The sequence below is a fragment of the Prunus persica genome, chromosome G6, assembly GCF_000346465.2.
Source record: "Prunus persica cultivar Lovell chromosome G6, Prunus_persica_NCBIv2, whole genome shotgun sequence".
Classification (NCBI taxonomy): Eukaryota; Viridiplantae; Streptophyta; class Magnoliopsida; order Rosales; family Rosaceae; genus Prunus; species Prunus persica.
Window position 1 is genome coordinate 17,456,047 of NC_034014.1, and position 22,547 is coordinate 17,478,593.

Below are 22,547 nucleotides of genomic sequence, written 5' to 3' on the forward strand. Positions count from 1 at the left end.
GCAAGCAATCCAGCCCGGGCAAGCTGCGGGTCCCACGAGCCCGGGCAGGCCCAAGGGCGAAATCAGACTGGGCTCGAGCCCGAGTTGAGATGACGTCAGCGATGACGTCAGCGCACTAAAATCAAATTTTTTTTTACTGTTGGCGCGTGTAATACACGCGCCAACGGTAAAAAAAATTTGACTGAAGTGCGCTGACGTCATCGTGACGTCATCGATGATGTCAGCTCCAACGGCTACTGCCACGTGTCGTCACCGGGTGGCTCCGATTGGATTTTTTTCAGAAATCCTACGGTTCTCATTTTTTTGGCCAAAAAAATTTTAAAAAATCCAAAAAAATTCGAAAAAATTCTGAAATTTTTTTTAAAAAAATACCAAAAATGTATGTATTTTTTCCCTATAAATACCTAACCATTTTATCTACTTTCAACACCAAATCTTCATACAATTTCTTCTCCATACAATATTTTCTACTCTCCACTCACATAATTCATTTTCCACACCAAATCTTTTTATCTGGAATAAGACACGTGGCAACCGAGATTCACATCCGAAAATCTTATCCGAAAATTTAATTAAAAAGATTATCAAAATTAATGATTTAAAGTATAAAAAAATAGGAAATAAAGTACAATGAATAGTAATTGCCCTAGACTTTGCCCTTGTGGGTGGAACCACAAATGGCAAGGCTGACACTATTCACGTGAATAGTGTCAGCCCTTGCTTGCCCTAGCTTGCCCTTGCCTTAGACTTTGTCCTAAGGGGTGGAGTTGCTCTAAAGATAGAAATACTTTGTAGAGTGATCATTAAAAATCTATGGCTGGATATGTAATTGTCGAAAACAAAGCTGCTTGCAGCAATATATATGGAATTTGAAATGATTAACTCAGCATAGAAGTAAAACAGAGGATTAGTTGCCAATTCCCATACATTGAAGTAAAAAAAACCCATTGTTGAAATTTTTTATTTCGCCATCTCTCCAGAACAAAGGAAAAATTGGGTTTTAGATGATAAAAATATATTAACCTCTAGTTTAGTTCTCCTAGTTTCCATCGAGTGTAAGGCCTGCTAGATATTGTGAGTAAAGTTTATGCAAATTCACCAAAATCTATAACAAAAGTCTATATAAAAGTATGAATGTCCAAGCTTGTAAAAGTTTCATGAAATCCTCCCTAGATCTGTCGAGGTTCTCAAAAAAAAAAAAAAAAAAAAAAAAGGTTCATGAAGTCCAGGTGAACTCTATAGTACTTATAAAGTTCCATGAAATGTGCCACTTAAACAAAATGTTTTAAAATACATCCCCTTACGTATAAGATATACATATCAATAAAACCCCAAAACCCTAAGCCGCGCGTCTATCTCGCTCTCATTCCCTCTCGCGAAAAACAGGGCAGCACAGCCCCTTGTTTTTCCGGTGACGTTCCTTCGCCGTCCGTTCATATTTTGGCCACACATCCTTCAGGGAAATTGTTCCCCACACTCTCCTCTACCTGACCCACCTTAGACCCGACGCCGTTAGCCTCTCCAGCCGCCGGAAACTCGATCTGAAACCACAGGAGTTGCAGCCACCGTGAACAGCAACTTCACCGTCGTCGTTCTTCGAGCTCCGGTCATTGACGGCCATTCTTCTTGCTGTAGGTTTGTCTTTCTCCCCTCGTTCATACCCTACAACAACTGTAGAGCTGCCCAGCCAAATACACACAGAGAAAACGAATTGCAGAGAAGATAGAGGATGAGGAAGAAGGTTGACGAACGCATCAGAACCCTAATAAGCAATGGCGTCAAAAACAGGCACCGCTCCATGTTCGTCATCGTGGGCGACAAGTCCCGCGACCAGGTACACCCTTCTCCTTTTTCGACTCGATTACTCTCTGTGCTTTCGTTATAATTTGTTTGGGTGCTGAGAATGGTTTCGAAGAGAATAAAGCTATGGCTCTGATGTAGTTTTATATTGGTTTTAGATTGTGAATCTTCATTATATGCTTAGCAATGAAGTAAAGAAATCAAGGCCTACTGTGTTGTGGTGCTACAAGGACAAGCTTGAGCTCAGCAGGTTCTGTTTCATTTTTCATTTTCGTTGAAAGGAATTTCGTTTAAAAAGTGCCTGCACTTTAATTCGTTAAACTATTTAATGCAGTCACAAGAAAAAACGTGCTAAGCAGGTCAAAAAGCTGATGCAGAGAGGGCTGCTTGATCCTGAGAAGGTTGATCCTTTCTCACTTTTTGTTGAAAGTGGGGGATTAACTTATTGCTTATACAAGGATTCAGAAAGAGTTCTTGGTAATACCTTTGGAATGTGTATACTTCAGGTAACTTGCAAATTATCTCTTACCAAATATTCTAGTCTAGCTGACCACTCGTATAAAAAAATTGTCCCCTGCTTTTTCAAGACTAAGTTTGCTCTTACTCTGCATCAAGGATTTTGAGGCCTTGACTCCAAATCTACTAGCAAGAACAATAGAGACCGTGGAGGGTGGTGGACTAATCATATTGTTGCTTCGTTCTCTATCCTCACTCACCAACCTATACACCATGGTCATGGTATGAATTTAATCTCTCTTTCTCTTACACACACCATGGTTATGCTTAGTTTTTTGGCCAGAATGGTTATGCTAATAAACATACAGTTTAATCTTGAAAACTACACACTTCGAAGTTTTCGTTTATTTATTTGTTTTCTGCAATAATGTGGCTACGAGAAGACAATTGGTAAATTGAAATGCGTGACCGTCTTTAAGCAATTCATCTGGGCAGATCAGTTTCAATGTGGGCCGAAGTTGATTAGTTCTCACTTTTTCATATTCTAGGGTTTTCTCACGATTTTACTTTACCTGAAATTGTATTTTACTTGTTGAGTTAGTTTCAAATTTAACTACATTATACTTAAAAATGAATATAGTCAAACCACATGTTCTATTTAACCTTTATAGCTTGGTTGACATACAGGTCTGATTTCTAGGTTTATCATGCATTTTGATAAAAACTTCAACATAAATTTTTGCTTGCAATAGTGTCATAATTTACTTACAACACTATGTTACAATTGTTCTTCCCAGTTCTCTCATTTGCAAAAAGTACCTTTATGAAGTCTTATCAAGGCTTTTTGATTTCAGGATGTTCACGACAGGTTTCGAACTGAATCCCATTCTAAGGCCACTGGACGTTTTAACGAACGTTTCTTATTATCAATTGCATCATGCAAAGCGTGTGTAGTCATGGATGATGAGCTGAATATTTTACCCATTTCATCTCATATGAGGTCAATTGCTCCGGTTCCAGTTAAAGAGGTAACCTTTTGGCCTCTAAACTTTTAGGTAGGAAGGATTACTGCTAAATCTCAGCATATTTATTTTTGTGATATCTTATGCAAAACTGGAAAAGAATAAAAGGCTAGGTCTTTCCGTATATATGTGTATGCTGAACGGTGTTATTCATCATTTTATTCGGATAGTTTGTAGAATTTAGTGATACTATTTATCAGTGTCCTATTAAACAAATACTAGAATTTAGTGATACATTTTATTAGGATAGTTTCCGTATATGTGTATGGTCAATGAAGCTTTGTTGAACTGTTCTGTTTTGTCTCCTGATCATGATTGAAGGACTCTGAAGGGATATCAGAGTCACAAAGGGAATTGAAGGATCTAAAAGAACAACTGAGTGATGCATTTCCTGTTGGCCCTTTAATAAAGAAATGTTGTACGTTGGACCAGGTAGACATTTTTTTTCTGATTTGTATTAGTTCTAAGTTCTGTATCACATGGTTTACTACTAATATGACTCATAGGTTAAGTTGGTAAATGTTTGAGCAGGGAAATGCTGTTGCTACATTTCTGGATACAATCTTGGACAAGACACTTCGAAGTACTGTTGCCTTGCTAGCTGCTCGTGGCCGTGGGAAATCAGCTGCACTTGGTTTGGCTATTGCTGGAGCTATTGCTGCAGGGTAGTATGCCTTCACAATTTATTTGAATTGTTTGTTTGTGTGTATGTGTAGGTGTACACTTACATGCACGTACTATTTTAATTTATTTTATGTAAATGTGGCTGATTGTTGTTAGATTTTGACGAGACAAATATATCTTCACAGGTATTCAAATATATTTGTAACTGCACCCAGCCCCGAGAACTTAAAAACTCTGTTCGAATTTGTTTGCAAGGGTTTTGATGCACTGGAATATAAGGTATGTATGTGAGGTATTCCCGTGTGACTGGTTGTGATTTATTCTATTGTAGTCTGCCGGAAATAAATAAATAAATAAAGCAATTCCTTGACCGCATCCTTGACGATTCTGTTATTTCTTTCCATGCAATCCAACGATATGCCATACATTGCCAAAGAGTAAGCCCCTTTTTGGCAGATAGCCCCTCGACGGGGTGGATTTGGCAAATAGCCTCCCGATGGGGACGGGATTCCCCGAAAATTCTTACCCGGGATGGGGGTGGGATGGGGGCAGGGATGGGGAGCAGGAATGGGGATGGTATTGCCATACCCGGCCCCTCAGTTAGAGAGGCCGATACAAAAACATATGGTCAATACTCTCTGATTTACCTTTGCATAGAATACACCAATGTGCAGATAAACAAGGATAGTCTTCCTTTTTTGGATTATATGACAAGTATTAGTTTTCCTATCAATCATTACCTAGAAATCTACACTTTTATAGGTACACTAGCTCAAACATGTGATCAGTCCAATGCTCTAACAAAGAATGAATTTTCTAAAGAGTAGATTGATAATAATTTGTTGATTCTTCACCTCCATTAGTGTAGTTAAGATTTAAACGTTGCATAAAGTTTAGTCTTTCAATGCTAAACTTAATAGGTTCTACACTGGAAAATGTCTAGTTACCAAGCATGATGGTGTTTGAAAGTTTTATTTTATTTTTTTTGTGAACTACATTTTAGCTTTCATCCATTTCTTATAAGATCATTCCTATTCTTATTCTTCATTTCTCAATCGTGTATTTTGAACTGTACACTAGTTATTTGAGCTTACTACTGTAACCTATGTTTGCAGGAACATATAGATTATGATGTACAGAAAAGCAGTGACCCTTTGTTGAAAAAAGCAACTGTACAGATCAATATATTCAAGCAGCACAGACAAACAATTCAGGTAGAATGATATGGAAAGTTCGGTTTTATTGTAATATCTGTGTGTGCATATTGTGTGGGTGAGAATAATTCGTATAACTATTGGCACATGCAGAAGATTGTATTCAGTGGATACACGATAGGGGTTAACTTTTTATCTGTGCCCACCATTGTAATAAAAGTATTTGCTTAAAATGAATGAATAATAAAATATCAGGATATAATCTGTTTCCTATGCATAAGTTATAGATGGTCTAGTTGGAAGTGTATATTTAACTTATAATTAGTACCAATGTGAATGAAGATTACTGAGAAAATGCTACTGTCTTCCATTTCTTTTTGGATAATTCCATACTGTCAAAGATTCTAGTTTGTCTATCTATTCTATATATTTTCACGGTATTATCCTAGTTCATCCTGAAGCCAGTCACCTTCTATTATTAGTTCTCTTTTCTTCCAGCAATCCTAGGGTTTTCATGCAACCCGGCTTAGATAATTCCAGTACTGCATAGCAAGGAGTTTGCTCAGGCAGTTGAACTTGATGGAAAGAGTAAGGAATTATTCATTATACTTTGTAAGGCGGGTGTGGCAAGGTGAGGAAAAAGGAAAGGAAGTTGCTTTGGCTGAATTGGTCATGTGCCTTGAAAACATGATTGCTGAGGTAGTAGTAGGGAACATTCCTTCATAGGATAGGCCTCATCACTAATAGGCATAAATGTGTACACCTTTTGCCCATCAAATGTGTTTCATTTATGTGTGCTTCATTTTGGTTATTGTTGTGAGTATATCGAACAAATTTAAATGGTTTATAATATCTAAAGCTTGCTTTCAAAAGCATGTTCTTGATGGATTAGTCAACCATTATACCTCTTGTGGCTCGAAGAAAAGATTCTATCTACTGTTTGCTTATGGGCTAGATGTTTTTTGTTACTTCTCGTTGCAGTATATACGACCACAAGAGCATGAAAAGCTTTCCCAAGTTGAACTGTTGGTTGTTGATGAAGCAGCAGCTATTCCACTACCAGTGGTGAAGTCTTTGCTTGGTCCTTATCTGGTCTTCCTTTCATCTACTGTTAATGGGTAAGATTTGTCCATGGTCTTCTTCCATCATATCATGTAGTTTATGTTTCAATGATTTCATGAAAGACTTTCAATTTCCGCATATTGTTTCCACTTTTCCTTTACTCATTCTTGATGTTGTCTTCCAATTTACGAAAATTTTTTGCCAAAAATATCTGACTGCAATTTAAATACTGAAGCACATTTCTTTGATTCTGAAAGCTATGAAGGTACTGGTCGGTCTTTGTCCCTAAAACTTCTACAGCAATTGGAAGAGCAAAGCCAGATGTCTGCTAAAGGCCCTATATCTGGTATGCTTATCCTTCACTAACCGGTTTTTTTTCCTCCTTTTGGCTTATATCTAAAATGGGTTGGATCAAAATCCCCCTTCCCCCATCATATTTTGACCTTATCTTAAACTTCCAATGTCATCCCTCAGTTTATAACTTGCACAATATTACCTCTTCAACTATGACGGGTTAACAAATTAGAATTTGTGGGGCAATAAACTAAGGTTACTGTTTTCCCCTCACTCTTGCATTTCTTGTTGAAGCACAATTTGGTTGTATGCAATCAAAGCAAGGGAAAATATAAGCATCACAAGTATTGCTTGGTGAAGCACAAAGTGTTTTAAAATCATTGACATCTTTTTGTGGTTAATTCAACTCGTAAGTAAAATGACCATATTCATCTGCTCGTCTACATTGATTGCTTTTCCTTAGCACTTAATTGTCAGAGTTCTACTTTAGGTGACGGGCAAAAGTAAAATTTAGTTAGGAATAACATACAACAAACCTGATTCAGTCAAATCAAGGGTATGTACAACACCCCAAGTTGGTTACACTTGTTGAGTGTAGATTATGAGAAACTAGATAACTTTCATGTTATTTATGGTAATAAAAATTTGTTACCATTTCTCAAGACGTAATAATAGAGTGCTGGATTTGTCTACAATTTGTAGTCAGAATTTTTATATAACGAAGCTTAAAGGTTGTGAGCTTCTTTTATACCTTTTATGTTAACGTTATGAATTTAACTTTTCCTTTATTAATTTGATTTTGTTTTTTAAGTTCTTTTATGGAGTTTCAAGACAACCCTCTGCTTCAATTATATGGGGTGTGATGCTGTCTGGTCTCCTTTGGACATAACATCTGGTTTTGTTCTTTTTGTCAGGGTTTTTTTTTTCTTTTTCTAAATAAAACTGACTACGTACAAACAAAATTTGTCTTCCTTGGATGATTTCCTTTACATTCTTCACTTTTTTTGTACGTTCTAAGCTTTAGGAGCCTTTTTGTGGCACTCTAATATACTTTCTATAAACTCCTGCTTGCTTATTTCTTTTTGTGTTAAATTTGCTAAAGTTCTTTAGATTGGCGGAGGCCTGTTTTTCTATATTCTTTGAAACGTTGGCATCCGAATAAGCATGTATGTCTGGACATCGTGTGGTCATCAGCTGCCTCCTATGTAACATTAGACTGACATACTCAACTCACTCAATTTTTTAAGTCTACACAATTGGTAACATTCTTGTTTCTGAAATAATGGAATTGTTGACTCTTGCAAGCAAGTAATGTAATCTAATATTTTATCTGTTGTAATATTTGGACATAACATTCTGAACTGATAAATGTGCTTGATTGTAGGTCGACTTTTCAAAAAGATTGAATTGAAAGAATCTATCAGATATGCTTCCAGTGATCCAATTGAATCCTGGCTTCATGGTTTACTTTGCTTGGATATTACGAATTACATCCCTAAACTTAACGGGTAAAAACAACTATGCTTAGAACTTTAGAACTGAGGAAGATGAAACCATCTACATTATATGTATTATCTTCATTATTGACCTCTCTCTCTCTTGATGACCAGGTTACCTGCACCCAATGAGTGTGATCTGTACTATGTGAACCGTGATACACTTTTTTCATATCATAAAGATAGCGAGTTGTTCTTACAGGTAACTACATATTCAAATTCTGTTGACCATTAATTTTCAGTTTTGATATGAATGATTCTTACATACCCAACACTTCCAGCGAATGATGGCACTGTATGTTGCCTCTCATTACAAAAATTCTCCAAATGATTTGCAACTAATGGCTGATGCTCCAGCTCACCACTTGTTCGTGCTACTTGGTATGTTTGCTTCCTTTTGAACTGGTTTTCCTTCCTTTGCTATTATTGGCCGGACTTGATTTTACTTCATGTGTGCAGGTCCTGTTGATGAGTCAAAAAATCAGCTTCCTGATATTTTGTGCGTCATTCAGGTTTGCATCTGTTTTCCTTTAGTGGTGAACTAATATTTTGTTGGTGCTTTTATTATGTGCTGAACATTTCAACGGTTTTTTTTTCCTTCAAGTTTACCCTATTATGAAATGAGAATAAAGGACACGATACTTTAAACTCGTACCTTCTATACAAGTGTTTTCTTCTGGGGTTCGTCCGAAATGAATGCTTTTTGGTATTGTGTCCCATTGGTGCCTCAACCTTGTGTTCAAAATGGGAATTTTTTCCATATTTACAGAGTACGGTTTTGGTCTGCACTATAAGCTTCTGTATCCAAAGTTAGCAGTTCGTCTTTCTGAAATATCCGGCTAGATTGGCAAGCTGCTATTTGTTAATTCTGCTTTGGGGAGTCGTTTTGGTTCTGCTGAAGCCCTGTTTTCTTTTTCTTTTTAACTTTTTTGGATTTATCTTCTTGACCACTTCTGTTCTCTGTAGTTTTATTGTTCTTTAGCAATAAATTTGTCTCGTTTCCAGGAAAAGAAAAAAAAGGAAAGAAGAAATCAAAAAATTTCCGTGGTTCTGTTAGGTTTGGAAACCTTTTTGCCCATAAATATTTCATGGATTGTGAATTGCAACCTATCCACCTAGTCCCCAAACTTCAGCCATGGGCGAGTTACCAAATATTACTAGGATGAGGCCTATCATGCCAAAGCTAACGGAATTCCTAGTATTCCAAATTTGCCAACATAGCTTAATCGTTTTCTTATTACCATGAGACTGAGATCCATCTCTCAGTTGAGGATGGCTCTTTCTGAAAGCTGGGTAGTTGAAACTCTGTCCAAGATGCCTGTTTTTATTGTCATATCGTACATCTGAACTTTAAAAGTCTGATTATCTTTTAATATCATAGACAACGATTATGATTTTCAAATTCTTTTTGTATATAATGATGCAGATTCAGTCGTAGGTAATGTGTTAAGTTTTGTTGATATTAGTGATGGAGACTGATGGAAATCATAATTCTAGGGATTTTCTTGAGGTATTTGATGTGATTAATGGTAATGATGGGAATTGAGTTGATTAGGGATTTTCTTAGGAATTTGATTTGACTTGTGAGTCAAGGAACTCTATAAGCTAGACATGGTGCAACTCCTTTGACAAACCTGAATTAGAAAATAATGAAATCCTATTCTCCTACTTCTCCCTACTCATCTCTCTCTCTCTCTCTTTTCTTTCTATTGCACTGTTTCAATTAGTGTGTCAATATTTAGCTGTTTTCCCTTATATCAAGGTGTAGACTCCCACTGAAAGGGTTTTTAGCTGTCCCTATAGTAAGAGAACTCAATTCTTTGATGCTCTAAATTTATGTGCCATCCTTTTGTTCTTAGGTCTGCCTTGAGGGACAGATTTCTCGTAATTCTGCAAAGAAAAGTTTAAGCGATGGTCGTCAACCCTTTGGTGATCAGATACCATGGAAATTCTGTGAGCAATTTCAGGACACTGTGTTTCCCAGTCTGTCAGGTGCTCGGATTGTACGAATCGCCACACATCCAAGTGCCATGAAGGTAGTCTCGTTTTTGTGGTTTCCAAATTGATTATGCTATCCAGGGTTTTGTTGAAATGATAATTTATTCTTCTTTGTTTATTGTTTATCGCAGATTGGATATGGTTCACAAGCAGTGGAACTATTGACAAGGTATGCTCGTGTTCACCCACTGTAACATTGTTGTAGATCACATGCTGGATCTGGATGCGTATTTGGATGCCTAAGATGTTTAGAAAATTTGATTTATTTATTTAGCCCCTTATTCCACACATGTTGACAGAAAAGATTGAAGCTTATAGGCCTCGGTCAGGCTTCAAATACTTTCGAACAAATGTATTGCATGCTGCCTTCTCTTAATCAAATATACTTTTAATTGATAGAATATTTAGAGGGAAGTAGTTCAATTACAAAACCCTATAGTTTGATAATACTTATGCACATGCAAGTTGCAATGGGGGATGTGAATTTCATGCTTTTAGTTGAATTTGGAACACAAGTCCTTCTAGTGTTTCCATATGTGCATCTATGAATAGTACAAGAAACTAGAAATGTGGGACATATTCTAGTGATACCTCTGGTATGTCTCATGTGATATGTGGGAGACATTCTGCTGCTCTTGTTGGGGACACAGATACACAGAACTTCTGGTGTGATATGCGGGAGATATTCTACTGCCGTTGTAGCAGTGGAACTCATAAGTACTTATTATTGAGATAAAAGTCTTTTGAGATAATTTGAGTGAAACTACTAAGGTTATTTCGCCTCAGGTACTACGAAGGACAGTTTGCTCCTATTTCTGAAGTGGATGTTGAAGATGTTGTTGAGACGGTGCCTGTCAGAGTCACAGAAGCTGCCGAGAAGGTTTATTATAATCACTAAGCTTAGTTTTCTTTTGTTATTTTTTCTTTTTAATCAACGGGCTGGAAAATGTTATGTGGAGACTCTTCTATAATTAAAAATTGGAATGTTGAAGTGCCATTGGGAAGATGACCTCCTTTTAAGGAGAGTAGAAGACAGACTTCCCACCTTGGTTGTACCTCATTGCTATGTCATATGTTCATTGCACTCTTGTGCTGTGTGCTATGTGTGCCATAATAATATAACAATAATGTCCTATAATTGTGTAAACAAAAATGAACTCCAATAATTTGCTAACTGATAATCAATGTGGGTGGGCTAGGGTGTGCCATTCAGAAGTTATTCATACAGCTAAGTTTTTACACCGTAATAATTAATAATATATTTATAAACATGCCATATTTTATTAATTTAAATTTGACTTTTTTTTTAGCCCTTTATAAATATATGAATCTGTCATTTTTGCAAACAAATCAGAACTCTCTGAAGTTGCTGTGCTCATTATTGGGTTTGGTTCCTTTCATTCATCATCAATTTATCTTCTTCCCCTTTTAAGTTTGAACTTTCAACCTCCACACACCCTCCAACACACAAACACTCTTTTATTGAATTACAGAAAACTAATATTGGAGACAGTTTTTTGAGTCACTGTTTGGTGCTGAATGCAATTCTTGTTCTGTCAAAATATTTGATTTGGTCAAACTTGGTTTTGTGTGGTATGAAAATTTTGTTGTTCGAATATAAAATTCTGAACAAACTTTTGTGAATCATTGCTTCTCATGTAAAATTTGAGCAAAATGACATTAATCACTCCATGGCTGTGAGAGTTTATTACGTAATGGTTTGTTTATTTGGTTCAATAACCTGTCACCTGTACTTACCTTTGATATTTTTTAGTGGAATCATACATCTGTCATATTTTACTTGTAGGTTTCATTGCTGGAAGAAAGTATAAAACCTAGAACAGATCTTCCTCATTTGCTTGTTCATCTTCGTGAAAGGCGACCAGAGAAGCTCCATTATATTGGTGTCTCCTTTGGGCTTACCTTAGACCTTTTCCGCTTTTGGTGGAAACATAAATTTGTTCCATTCTATATTGGACATATTCCAGTTAAGATGGATTTTTCCTCCCAGATTGAATGTTTTGAATATTGTACTTTGTTGATGAATGATTGATTAAACAGTAATTTGATATTTTTCTTTTCTATGGATTAGAGTGCTGTAACTGGTGAGCATACATGTATGGTCCTGAAATCTTTGAAGAATGATGAACTTGAAGTTAACAATTTTCGTCAGTTCTACCAAGGTGGGCCCATTTTTTCTCAGAACCTATTTCTCTACTTGGACCTTTATGCAGGTTTTGTATCCCTTCACCTCACAGCTTGATAATTTGTTGGCTACCCTAGATTTCAGGCGAAGGTTTTTGAGACTACTGGGTTATAGTTTTCATTCAATGGATTATAGGCTCGCTATGAGGTAATATCACATGTTTCCTTCTGATAAATGTTTTTTGTTCAAATGCTCATACTACTCATAATCTTTCAGCATCATAGATCCTAAGATCAATTTCACAGAGCAAGAACCCAAGTTGCCTACCGTAGATGGGTTCTTAAGGTCAATCACAGATATATTGTCACCTTATGATATGAAGCGACTTGGAGCTTACACCAGCAATCTTGCTGACTTTCATATGGTAAGCTCTCTAAACAATGGTTGATGGCCACTGTCGTGGTGCTATGTACTGTTTATGAGGATCTTTAATTCTTGTGTGCTATATAAGATGATAAAATAATTGTTTAAACGACAAAATCAATAAGGGTGAGACTATTTAGACACCTTATTTTCCCTTCTGCCCCAACCAAACTCCCCCTCCCAAACTCAACCCATCCTACCAATGGTGAACCTTCTTGTGGGTGTGCGGTGCTCCTCTGAGGGAGGTGGACCTCTCTCTTTTGCAACTCTTAGGGAGGCGCTGCGATGGCTGCCCTCTTCTTTAGTTTTAAAATTATAAAAAATTGTAAAAATAGTTTTTGGAAATAAAATAGTTATGAAGGACAAAATTTCAGTTTCATCAACAAACCTTTTTTGGGGCAACTGAACAAATAGAGGGACGCCATAAAATAGAACACCCAACTGAAAATGGGAATTTAAGATTTCTTCCACCTGAAGCAATGAAAAGTCCCAGTTTTTGCTTCTTTCTTGTTTTTTTTTTAATTTTTGGGAAAAAGCAGTCTCCTTTGAATGTGTCAAGATGGTCCTCCTCCATCTAGGAAGCAGAGACATAGATAGTAGGGAGGGAGGGATCTGAGGATTTATTGTATTTTCATCCTTGACAAATAGGCCCTACTTTCTTCAAATCACCCGAGGATTGCTTTCTAAAGTTAGAATATAATCCCTGTGGTCCATTTGGAAATTATAATAATATTCCAATGCAGTATATTTCACCATTGGGACTCACATTTAACTGGGACACTGAAACCTCTTGTACTGTAATTAATTGTTTGTTTATACAGATGTCTAACATACTTTTTGTTTTACAGATTTTGGATCTTGTTTCAACCCTTTCACATCTGTATTTCCAAGAGAAACTTCCAGTAACATTGTCATATGCCCAGGCTTCCATATTGCTCTGCATTGGCTTACAAAATCAAGATATCTCCTATATTGAGGTTTGTTTCTTTACTTTTTCATCTTGTGGTTGTGACCATGCATGCAAACTCAAATATGTGCCATTTAAATATGATGATTTGTACCCACCACCCCCTAAAGAACAACAAAAGAGGTGGCTGATGGTGAAGGGTTTACTGCTGTAGTAATCAAAATATATATTCCATGAATCTTCTTTCTTCTTCACATTGGCTTCCAACATGTATTTTAATCAGTTGTCTTTTGTATGTGCATTTACTATGCTGTTTCACAGCTTGTTTCTTGTGTTTCCAAGTTTGATGCTCAAATGTTCCTAGTTTTAGTATGTAAAAGACTATCAGGTCTCATTTTTACTTACATTCACGTTTTACAGGGGCTGATGAAATTGGATCGGCAGCAAATATTGTCTCTGTTTATAAAAGTTATGAAGAAGTTTTACAAATATCTATACGCTATTGCATCTGAGGAGATTGAGTCAACCTTGCCTAGACCAAAAGAAGTAAGTTGAGCAAAGCAGTTTACTTTTTTATGTATGGAAAATACGTGTTATGTTGATAGTTTCTATCTCCTATTTCATGGCGTATTATACGTTATGGTTCTAGTAGGCTTAACTCTGATATTCACGCAGGCACATACAACCATCATGCCATCTGCACTGTTTGCACCTTAGCTATTTTGTTCGATATGCAATCATTAAGTTTACATTATTGGATTTATTTGCCTACTATCTTCTCTTCCAGACATTTTTTTAATCATATAGTCCAGAGTTTGAAAGTTCCAAAATCTGAAGCTGTCCCTTGAAACAAAAAAAATTATAGATGTATCACATTGATTCTGCACTATAGCATTTGAATCTAGAAAGCTGTTTGCATGGGAAGTTATCTATAAAAGTATTTTAAGGTAATAAAAGTTATTTTATATACCACATAACTAGGATTTAGTCAGGCTTGAGCTCAAGTATACACTTATCCTTTTTCAATCTTTTGCGTATGTTCTAACATCAAATTCTGTCATGTGGAAATTTTGGGTTCAGACTGTCTTGGAACCTCACAAAATCTCTGTCGACGATGATCTCAATGAGGCTGCAAGGAAAGTTGAGGTATGCTTCGTTCCTTTTACCTTCCCTGTTACCTAAACTATCTTTCTCACTTCCTTGTGCTGATGTCCAAGAGTCGAGCTGACTTGACTACTTACATACAGGATGGGATGAGATCCAACACAGATGGGTTAAATCCTGAGTTGCTTCAACAGTATGCGATTGGGGACAGAGATGCAGAACTTGAGAATGCATTACAGAATGGTGGTGTAAAGTTACCAGCTGGCGGTGTTGTTAGTGTGAAATCAAGTAGAAATAAAATGGAGGAGAAAGGAAAACGGAAATCGAGTCATAATAGTGGGGAAAAGCGGCGTAAACATGAGCATGGCTCCAACTCCAAGTCCAACAAAAAGAAGAAATATTCACAATAGTCTTTACTCTTTTTCAAGACTCTACATAACATTGTAACTTTTTTTTTTACATTTAGTACGATGTTATAAATTACCAGTCAGCATATGCAGATCACAAATTTTGACAGTAAATGACATGGATTTTGTTTTTGCAGACTAGTTGTTTATAATTCTCACTGCAATTCACACAAGTCTAAAACTGTTTAATCAAGACATCATCTAACTACAAAATTACAAGAGCAACAACACAATTAAAAATTTATTAAGGCTACTTTTCTTTAGATTATTACAATATTTTATTTTGAAGTTTATTCAAAACAGCGTCCTCAGAATTTTGAAAGCCAGCCCCAACCAAATTATAAAGTCGATCAATTTTAGCACCACCCACTCTCCTTCCCAAACTTCGCTGCCACTTTTTTCTTTCCGAACAGAAGCAATACTAGCCGACCACCGTCTCTTCGCGTGCATGGCACGTATTCTCGCAATCTCTTCTTTAAGCTTCCTAGCAATTCTCTCCTCTTCATCTCTATCTTTGGCAGGTGCTCGTTCTCTTGTCAGGGACCATGTCCTGTCACTTGGCATCACGTTCCAAATGGCCGCCGCTGCCGGGATGCTGCTGCTCTCTTATCTCTCAGTAAATCATCAAACATTTTCCTGGCCTTGTCATCCTTAAGCATCTCGTAGGATAACTTGAGACTTTGGAAGTTGGCATGAGTATGGGGATCATGTGGCCTCTTATCTGGGTGCAACTCTAGAGCCTTTATAATCATAATGCTATGTGGACTTGGACTATTACCAGTAGAACTTGACATTCGGAGAAAAATTTGCCTTACCCAGGATTAAATTTTATTTTATTATGTTTTTTGGGACAAACTCCATAGGATTAAATTCAATCAAGGAACCAAAGGAAAAAATGTCGCATGTTTTAGTGATTACATATTTGCTTTTATGAATTAGTGTTTAAATTCATTTACCAAAAAATATTTCATGCAGTTTCATATTGTAGCTTGGATATAACTTGGACTACAAGTTGAGGTACACTGGCAGCACAGTTGCATAAAATATAACAAGAGGAGGTTTATAAATTCAATCACTTTTTATGTAGTGAAAGTAACTCTCAGTGACAACAGGCACCCAGTTCTCACCTGGCAATGTATAAGTAAATCCGAAAAATATAAAAGAGCGCAGAATCTTGATCGATCGGCATAATTGCACTCCAAACCAATAGGGCCTTATTAAAACAGGAGGGCTATTCCCCATACCCTAGAAAGTCATCAGTTTCCAGATTCTACCAACATTTGGTTGATTTCAAAACAAGCCAGTGAAGGTAAATCCCAGATCATTAGATGAAGTTTCGGATGTCCAAAGACTTCACATCAACCATTTCCTCATCTTTGAATTCCTCCCTGAGAAACATTGAAATGGAAAGTACGTGTCAGTCCCGTAAACCAATGCCAATTTATCAAAAGCCAAAGCAATTCCTCTTCCCCCGTGCCATCTAACCTATGTTCCATTTTTAGCAAAATCACCAACCTTGAATTAAACTGAATAGTAATAAAGACTCAAATATATAGCCATGCTAATGATAGCATGCAAGCAAATTTTACCAGTCGTAAACTGTTCTCAACAGAAGAACCAACTGGAATCCCAAATGATGCTCAATGATTTAGTGAAACAGAGAAACAAACATGTTGATAAAAGAGGAGGTACTATGCAAAGACATAAATTACCGTTTCTTCTGAGTTTCCATTGCCTCAAGAGCATCCTTCTTAAGTTCCTCCAGCTGTGCTTTCGCTTTCTTGAGTTCTAGCTGTTCTTCATACTTTGGTAGATCCTCCTTCCGAATTCCAAGCCTGAAAAGAAGAGGTTAGACTTGGTAGGAATCCTGTATCTCACATCAGCTATGTAAGCAAACCATACACAAGTGTTCAAAATAAAACAACTGCATACCAATCAGTGCCAAATAGGAAAAACCATAGCAAGTGTTTTAAGCTATTATAACACACTTGTACTAGCAAAGTTATTAGACTATGGGGTCTGGGATTAGGCGCAGCCACAACAAGGTATCATTTAGCAATGCATTTTACAGCCCCAAATCCACATAGTCTTCAGGACCGGGCAATGCATTTCGATATAGAATGTAAAGAAAAAAAAAAGAATTTTCATCTAGCATATACAATTTGTTTCATAGGAGAGTTTAGAATAAACTACATAAAAAAGCCGAACTTCTATGCAAGTGGAATGAAGGTTAATCGGGATTAACAACACCTTCTCTACATTCAGAACCTTAGAAAATAAAAAATGTTCAAAACAATTGTCACCTACTTCTTGTTTATTTTCTCAAATTCTGCCTGGAGAAGAGCCATCCCTTTCTTATCATTCCTCAAAAGAGGTTTCTTCAGTTCGTTTTCAACTTTCTCCAATGCATCCATCATCATAGCCTCTGCACCAAGTTCATCAGTGATACCTCTCCTGTAAAGGGTAAGAAATAAGTTAATTGACCAAGTAGTTGTATATACGAAAATGTTAAAGTACGAATGTCTGCAAGGCAGACGTGTAGATAGAAAAACCCTAAATGAAAATTTAACATTATAAGTTTCAAAACAAATTTTGTTCTTTTATACGAAACAAAATGTATTAGTTCCTCGAACAAGGTACAAAGTGGACAAGGTATACACATACAAACAAGAATCTATCTTACATATAATTCTACCAAAACACTACCAGCATATGGAACCAGATTTTAACTCTTTTGCTTCTTCCCCAGCAAACTCAAAAGAATTGCCAGTATACCACATCCCTCCAACACTTTAACTTTCTTCCCTACCAGAAAGACTTCCGACTCTCCCTTAACCATGCCTTACATCCTGCTTGGATCACCCAGCTATATTTCCTTGTTTTCATAGCTTCAACACAAATTGAAGTATGCAGAATGATGAAGAAATAACGGAATAGACTTTCAGCTCTGCACAAAACACACCAATGAGGTGACAGACAAGATTGTGGTAGACTTCACCTTTGAATCCTATCAAATGTATTCACCTTGCCATTATCACCTGCATTGCCACACAAGCTTCGAGATTCCAGCAACAACCTTCTAGAATCTTCTCTACTGTTACAAAAATAAAATAATTTCTTTTGAAATTCTCCAAAGCTGCTGACAACTCAACCATCTCCCATGCCTCCTAATCATTTAAGTTCCTCCTAAAACCAAAGTCCCAGCTCAAAGGAAAATTAGAGCTAACTGCCCTCCCTACAATAACCATAAATGAAATATTGACAAATTATAAAAGAGGAGAAGCTCTGCTGAAAGGTAGTTCCCCTGCCCAAACATCTACCCAAAATCTCACCTTCTCTTCTCGCCATTTCTTACAACAAGCAAGCAGTGATTTAAGAGATCATCACATCCTTAACAAATATCCTTCAAAGGGTACTAGATCCCCTAGCCAATAGTTTTGCATCCCAAGCATGCTTACTATAACCCTATATCATAAAGCTTCCTTTTCTACGGAGAAACGCCAGAACCATTACCATTACCAAACGTGACCTGTTTTTCAACAAAAAAGCTACCCAAACCACCTTCTCCTTTGTTGAGGACACTACCTCCCATCTAATTAAGTCCTCTCTCTTTACTTCCCCAAGTCCAGCCCACAAAACATCCTTCATCATATTCTCCACCTTCCTATCAACCAACTAGGAAGCTGCTTAGAAGAGCTTGGATTCTTGTTAACCAGCCTCCTATAGATAGAAACCCCGGCCCCCGCCCCCCGCCCCCCGCCCCCCTGGCCAACAACTCCCTCCAAAATCTCCTCTTAACCTTCTCTACCATCCTGTTCATAAAGCTAGCAGACCTTGTATTCCCACTAACGGTAAGCCCAAATACTTTAGAGCCCAAAATCCAACCTCCAGCCCCAAAAGAACCAGGAAACCTTTCCACTTTTACCTTCTAGAAATTAATTTCCAAATATAAATTCAGAGCAACACACATCCTCTAAATATAATCACACTAGAAAACTTAACCCAGCAAACATTATTGGTCAACGGACCAAAGAAATTGTTTCTGCTTTTAGATCACAGATGATAACCACAGTAAGCTTGGTAGAAATTACATAATAAAATAAGGACCCCATGAGTTATAGCAGAAAGAATATGGAGTACAGGCAGAAATTTTAAAAGCCACATTAATCACATTATACAAGACATCAACCAATTTGAGAGCAGAATAGCACATACTTGATCCTAATTTCTTTCAAAGTCAACAGGTATGTTCTAGCATCTGGGATATCTTGTGTTCGGCTTTGGATCGTGTGTTGGATGCGTTGAGATTCTGAGAACAGATCTGCCCTGCAGGACACAACATGCATTAGTGGCCACTTCAACAAAATTAAAACACTGAAATGCAGGTGGCATCTAATGGAGCAAAAACAGGAGAATGCGTAAGCTCCCTACTCTACAGTGATAGTAATGTTATCCACTTTTCTTAAGTCATTGTAACAGTAGAAGTTAAGAAAAGTAGTAAAAGGACTAACAAGATAAAAGGAGATCCACAGTAATATTACCATTTTTTGGAAGTTAAATTTACAAATGGCAAAACTATGTTATTCAATGATTGTAGCTAGTCCGGAGACAGTCAAATGCCAATCTCACATAGGGTGATGAGTAGTGCTCCCTCCAATAACCAAGTTTCACGACAGAAAAAAACTAATGCAAGTTAACCTTCGGAAAAAAAGCTTCAATTTAATAGGTGCAATATATAAATTCTCTTTGCAAGGCTGAACATGTGGCAAACCACGAGAATCTAAACAGCCCTCTTTTTTCTTTTGTTTGAAAGGGTAAGTTTTCTCCCTGTTCTTTTCGAAGAACAATATACTATAGTTTAAGTTCCTTCCCAGATTGTTGATCGAGAATATTAGTTGTCAATATCCCCTCCCTTCTCATCCCCTCCCTACCAATTTCCTAAATTGCACTACCTACCACTCCTTTCCTCTGTACTGAAGCATTATATCATGTATAAACTATACAAAAATAATAATAATAATAATTAATCAAGATAATGTACACCCTAGAAACATAACAATGTCATCTCTTGTGTTTATGTGTTTGTCACAAATAATATAAAAGTTTACTACATATGCAAACAAATAGGTACATCTGCACAAATGCACAAATGCACAAAACAACAAAGCAATCATATTATTAGAAGGAATAGACTGTGGTAAAGGGTTAAAGGAACTGACTTCTCTCTTATAGTTTTCATGACCTTGGCATACTGAGAAACGGCGGCTGGATCCTCTGGGTCTATGGTGATCTTCTCTTTGCGAAGTATTCCAAGGGCTGTCTCAAACTTCTTTTTAACATCCAAGAAGATGTTCTTCAGCATCTCTTTACCCCTCAAACGTAAGAAATATTCAGTGCGGTTTTATCACAGATATGTATTAATAAATGACAAAAAAAAAACACAATCAACTAGAATTTTATTTCTTACTCAATATTAAGGAGGCAAAGATGTAAATAAGGTCAACAATGGATAGGCAGTCACAATAAATACATCCTATCTAAAAGACACACACAAATGCAAGAGACCAACTTTGGAACCCAGCATTGTATAACATTCCCAGGTTCAGATCACTCTAAACTGTGAAAATCACAAAGCAATCCATATTTCTCAAAGTTGAAATTTTTGGCAAGCTCGCAAATCACAATCAATAGCGTAAACTTAAATAGGGCCAAGATTTTCGACTACTCACCATCACCCTTCAGCACAGGGCGATTTGCTTCCTTAGCAAAGTAACGGACTGGAATAACACGCTCCTGTTGAAGAATGACTCCATTGCCACACAGCTGAAACATTGCAAGCAAAATTAATACAAACGTTCGTCAATTCCAAGCCTTCATTTATCCAAAGCCCAAAAGCTTTTCACATATCCATCATCACTCGGATCAAAAATAAATAAAACCAAGTGAAAAACAATTTCTAATCACCCAAATCAGATTAAACTAGCACAAATTATGCAATTTAGCCGCCGTGAACGTTCAGAAAATTAAAAAACAAATCGTAATCTGAAATGCCTAATTTTTCTCAAACATTTTCTCAGAAACTAAAAACAAAAGAAGATGAATGAGAAATGGGATCGATTGACTGACCGGTCTAGATTTGGATAAGAGGCGGGAAGAGAAGGCCATATCGGAGCTCAGTCTTCCTCTTCTTCTTCTTCGAGTTTCGGTTTTAGGGTTTGGATTTGATTGCTTTGAGGCCTCTACCTGACTTCTGAGAAACTATGGAGAGTGGGAGAGACGATGAGTTCGTCTGCCTTATATGCGGACCGTTGGATCTTCTACGATGTCGTTTTATTGTCTCATGCCCAATTTTTTTTTTTTTTTTTTTGACTCAGCCACTGTGAATTAACCTGAAGACGTTTTCGACCAAAAAATACCTGAAGACATAGTTGTTTATATTTACCAAAATGCCACTGAGTTCCTTTGTTTCTAATTTTTTAATTTTTAGAATGGTGTTGGGCTCTTTTATGTTGTTTTGTTAAACCATTGCTAAAAATAATAAAAATTAAAAATTAAAAAAAAAAAAACTAGTGGGACAAATCACAGTTGAAGAGAGAAAAACTACCTTGCGCATATGTTATGTGTGTATAAAATTGATACAAGCACCCCCTTCATTTGTATCCCTTTAGAGCAACTCCACCCATTTGTCCTTAGAGCAACTCCAGTGGTATGACCAAGCCTCAGGCTGGGGAAAAAAATGAGAAAATCCGTTTCCAGCGAGGAGCCCAAGCCCGGGCACAAGGTAGGAACCAGCAACTTGGGCTGGCCCGAGGGCAAGGTTGGCCCGAGCTCCAGCCCTCGTTTTGGTGTTGACGTCAGCGCTACAGTGCCGTTAAAGTTCACGTGTCGCGCTCTGGGCTCTTCGATTAGATTTTTTTTCTCCAATCCAACGGCAACCAATTTTTGTACAATAAAAAAATATTTAAAAATTGATTTTTTTATAAAAAAAAATACCAAAAAATTACTGATTTTTTTTTTCTATAAATACCAAAATTTTATCTGATTGAGATATGAATTTTATAATAAATATTAACACATACGAACCCAAAAATCTTATCCAAAAATATTATCCAAATTAATTGTTTAGGTAAAAAAATTTGTAAAAAAACAAAAAAATAAATAGTAATTGCCCTTTGCCATTGCAACGGGTGGAAACACACAATACTATTTGCAAGGTCAACCACTATTCATGTGAATAGTGGATGCCATAGCTCCCCCCTTGCCATGGCAAGGGGCAAATGGGTGGAGTTGCTCTTAGAGCATTTCCACCAGTTGCCCCTTGCCATGGCAAGGGGAGCCCTAGGTCAGCTACTATTCACGTGAATAGTGGCTGCCCCAGCCCCTTCCAGCAAAATGTGTTTCCAGCAGTTTAGGCTTGCCATGGCAAATACTATTCATTTTTTTATTTTTTTCACAACTTTGTTTACTTAAACAATTAATTTGGATAATATTTTCGGATAAGATTTTTGGGTTCCTACGTGTCAATACTATTCATATCGGATAAGATTTTCGGTTTCAAATTTCAGATAAATTTCAAATTTCAGATACATTTCAAAATTCAAATTTCAGATAAATTCAAAATGTCAAATTTCAGATACATTTCGAAATTCAAATT

General features: G+C 36.8%; 2 protein-coding genes across 2 annotated transcripts; one reads left to right on the forward strand and one right to left on the reverse strand.

Annotated features, from left to right (window-relative positions):
• LOC18773206 (RNA cytidine acetyltransferase 1) lies at positions 1,177 to 15,029 on the forward strand. The gene is made up of 26 exons (XM_007206380.2): positions 1,177 to 1,834; positions 1,959 to 2,050; positions 2,135 to 2,306; positions 2,416 to 2,538; positions 3,111 to 3,284; positions 3,600 to 3,710; positions 3,810 to 3,943; positions 4,088 to 4,181; positions 5,018 to 5,116; positions 6,038 to 6,174; positions 6,376 to 6,464; positions 7,797 to 7,920; positions 8,023 to 8,110; positions 8,190 to 8,289; positions 8,368 to 8,420; positions 9,768 to 9,944; positions 10,038 to 10,075; positions 10,693 to 10,786; positions 11,714 to 11,893; positions 11,999 to 12,089; positions 12,190 to 12,259; positions 12,329 to 12,476; positions 13,324 to 13,452; positions 13,803 to 13,928; positions 14,463 to 14,528; positions 14,630 to 15,029. Exons 1-26 carry the CDS (start codon positions 1,730 to 1,732, stop codon positions 14,894 to 14,896), a joined length of 3,081 nt encoding a protein of 1,026 aa, XP_007206442.1. The 5' UTR covers positions 1,177 to 1,729; the 3' UTR covers positions 14,897 to 15,029.
• On the reverse strand, positions 15,906 to 21,221 carry LOC18773357 (probable ATP synthase 24 kDa subunit, mitochondrial). Its single transcript, XM_007205741.2, has 7 exons — positions 21,020 to 21,221; positions 20,623 to 20,716; positions 20,113 to 20,257; positions 19,109 to 19,219; positions 17,201 to 17,347; positions 16,606 to 16,728; positions 15,906 to 16,281 (listed from the first exon to the last, which is right to left on the reverse strand). The coding sequence occupies exons 1-7, from the start codon at positions 21,056 to 21,058 to the stop codon at positions 16,218 to 16,220; spliced, it is 723 nt and encodes a 240-aa protein (XP_007205803.1). The 5' UTR covers positions 21,059 to 21,221; the 3' UTR covers positions 15,906 to 16,217.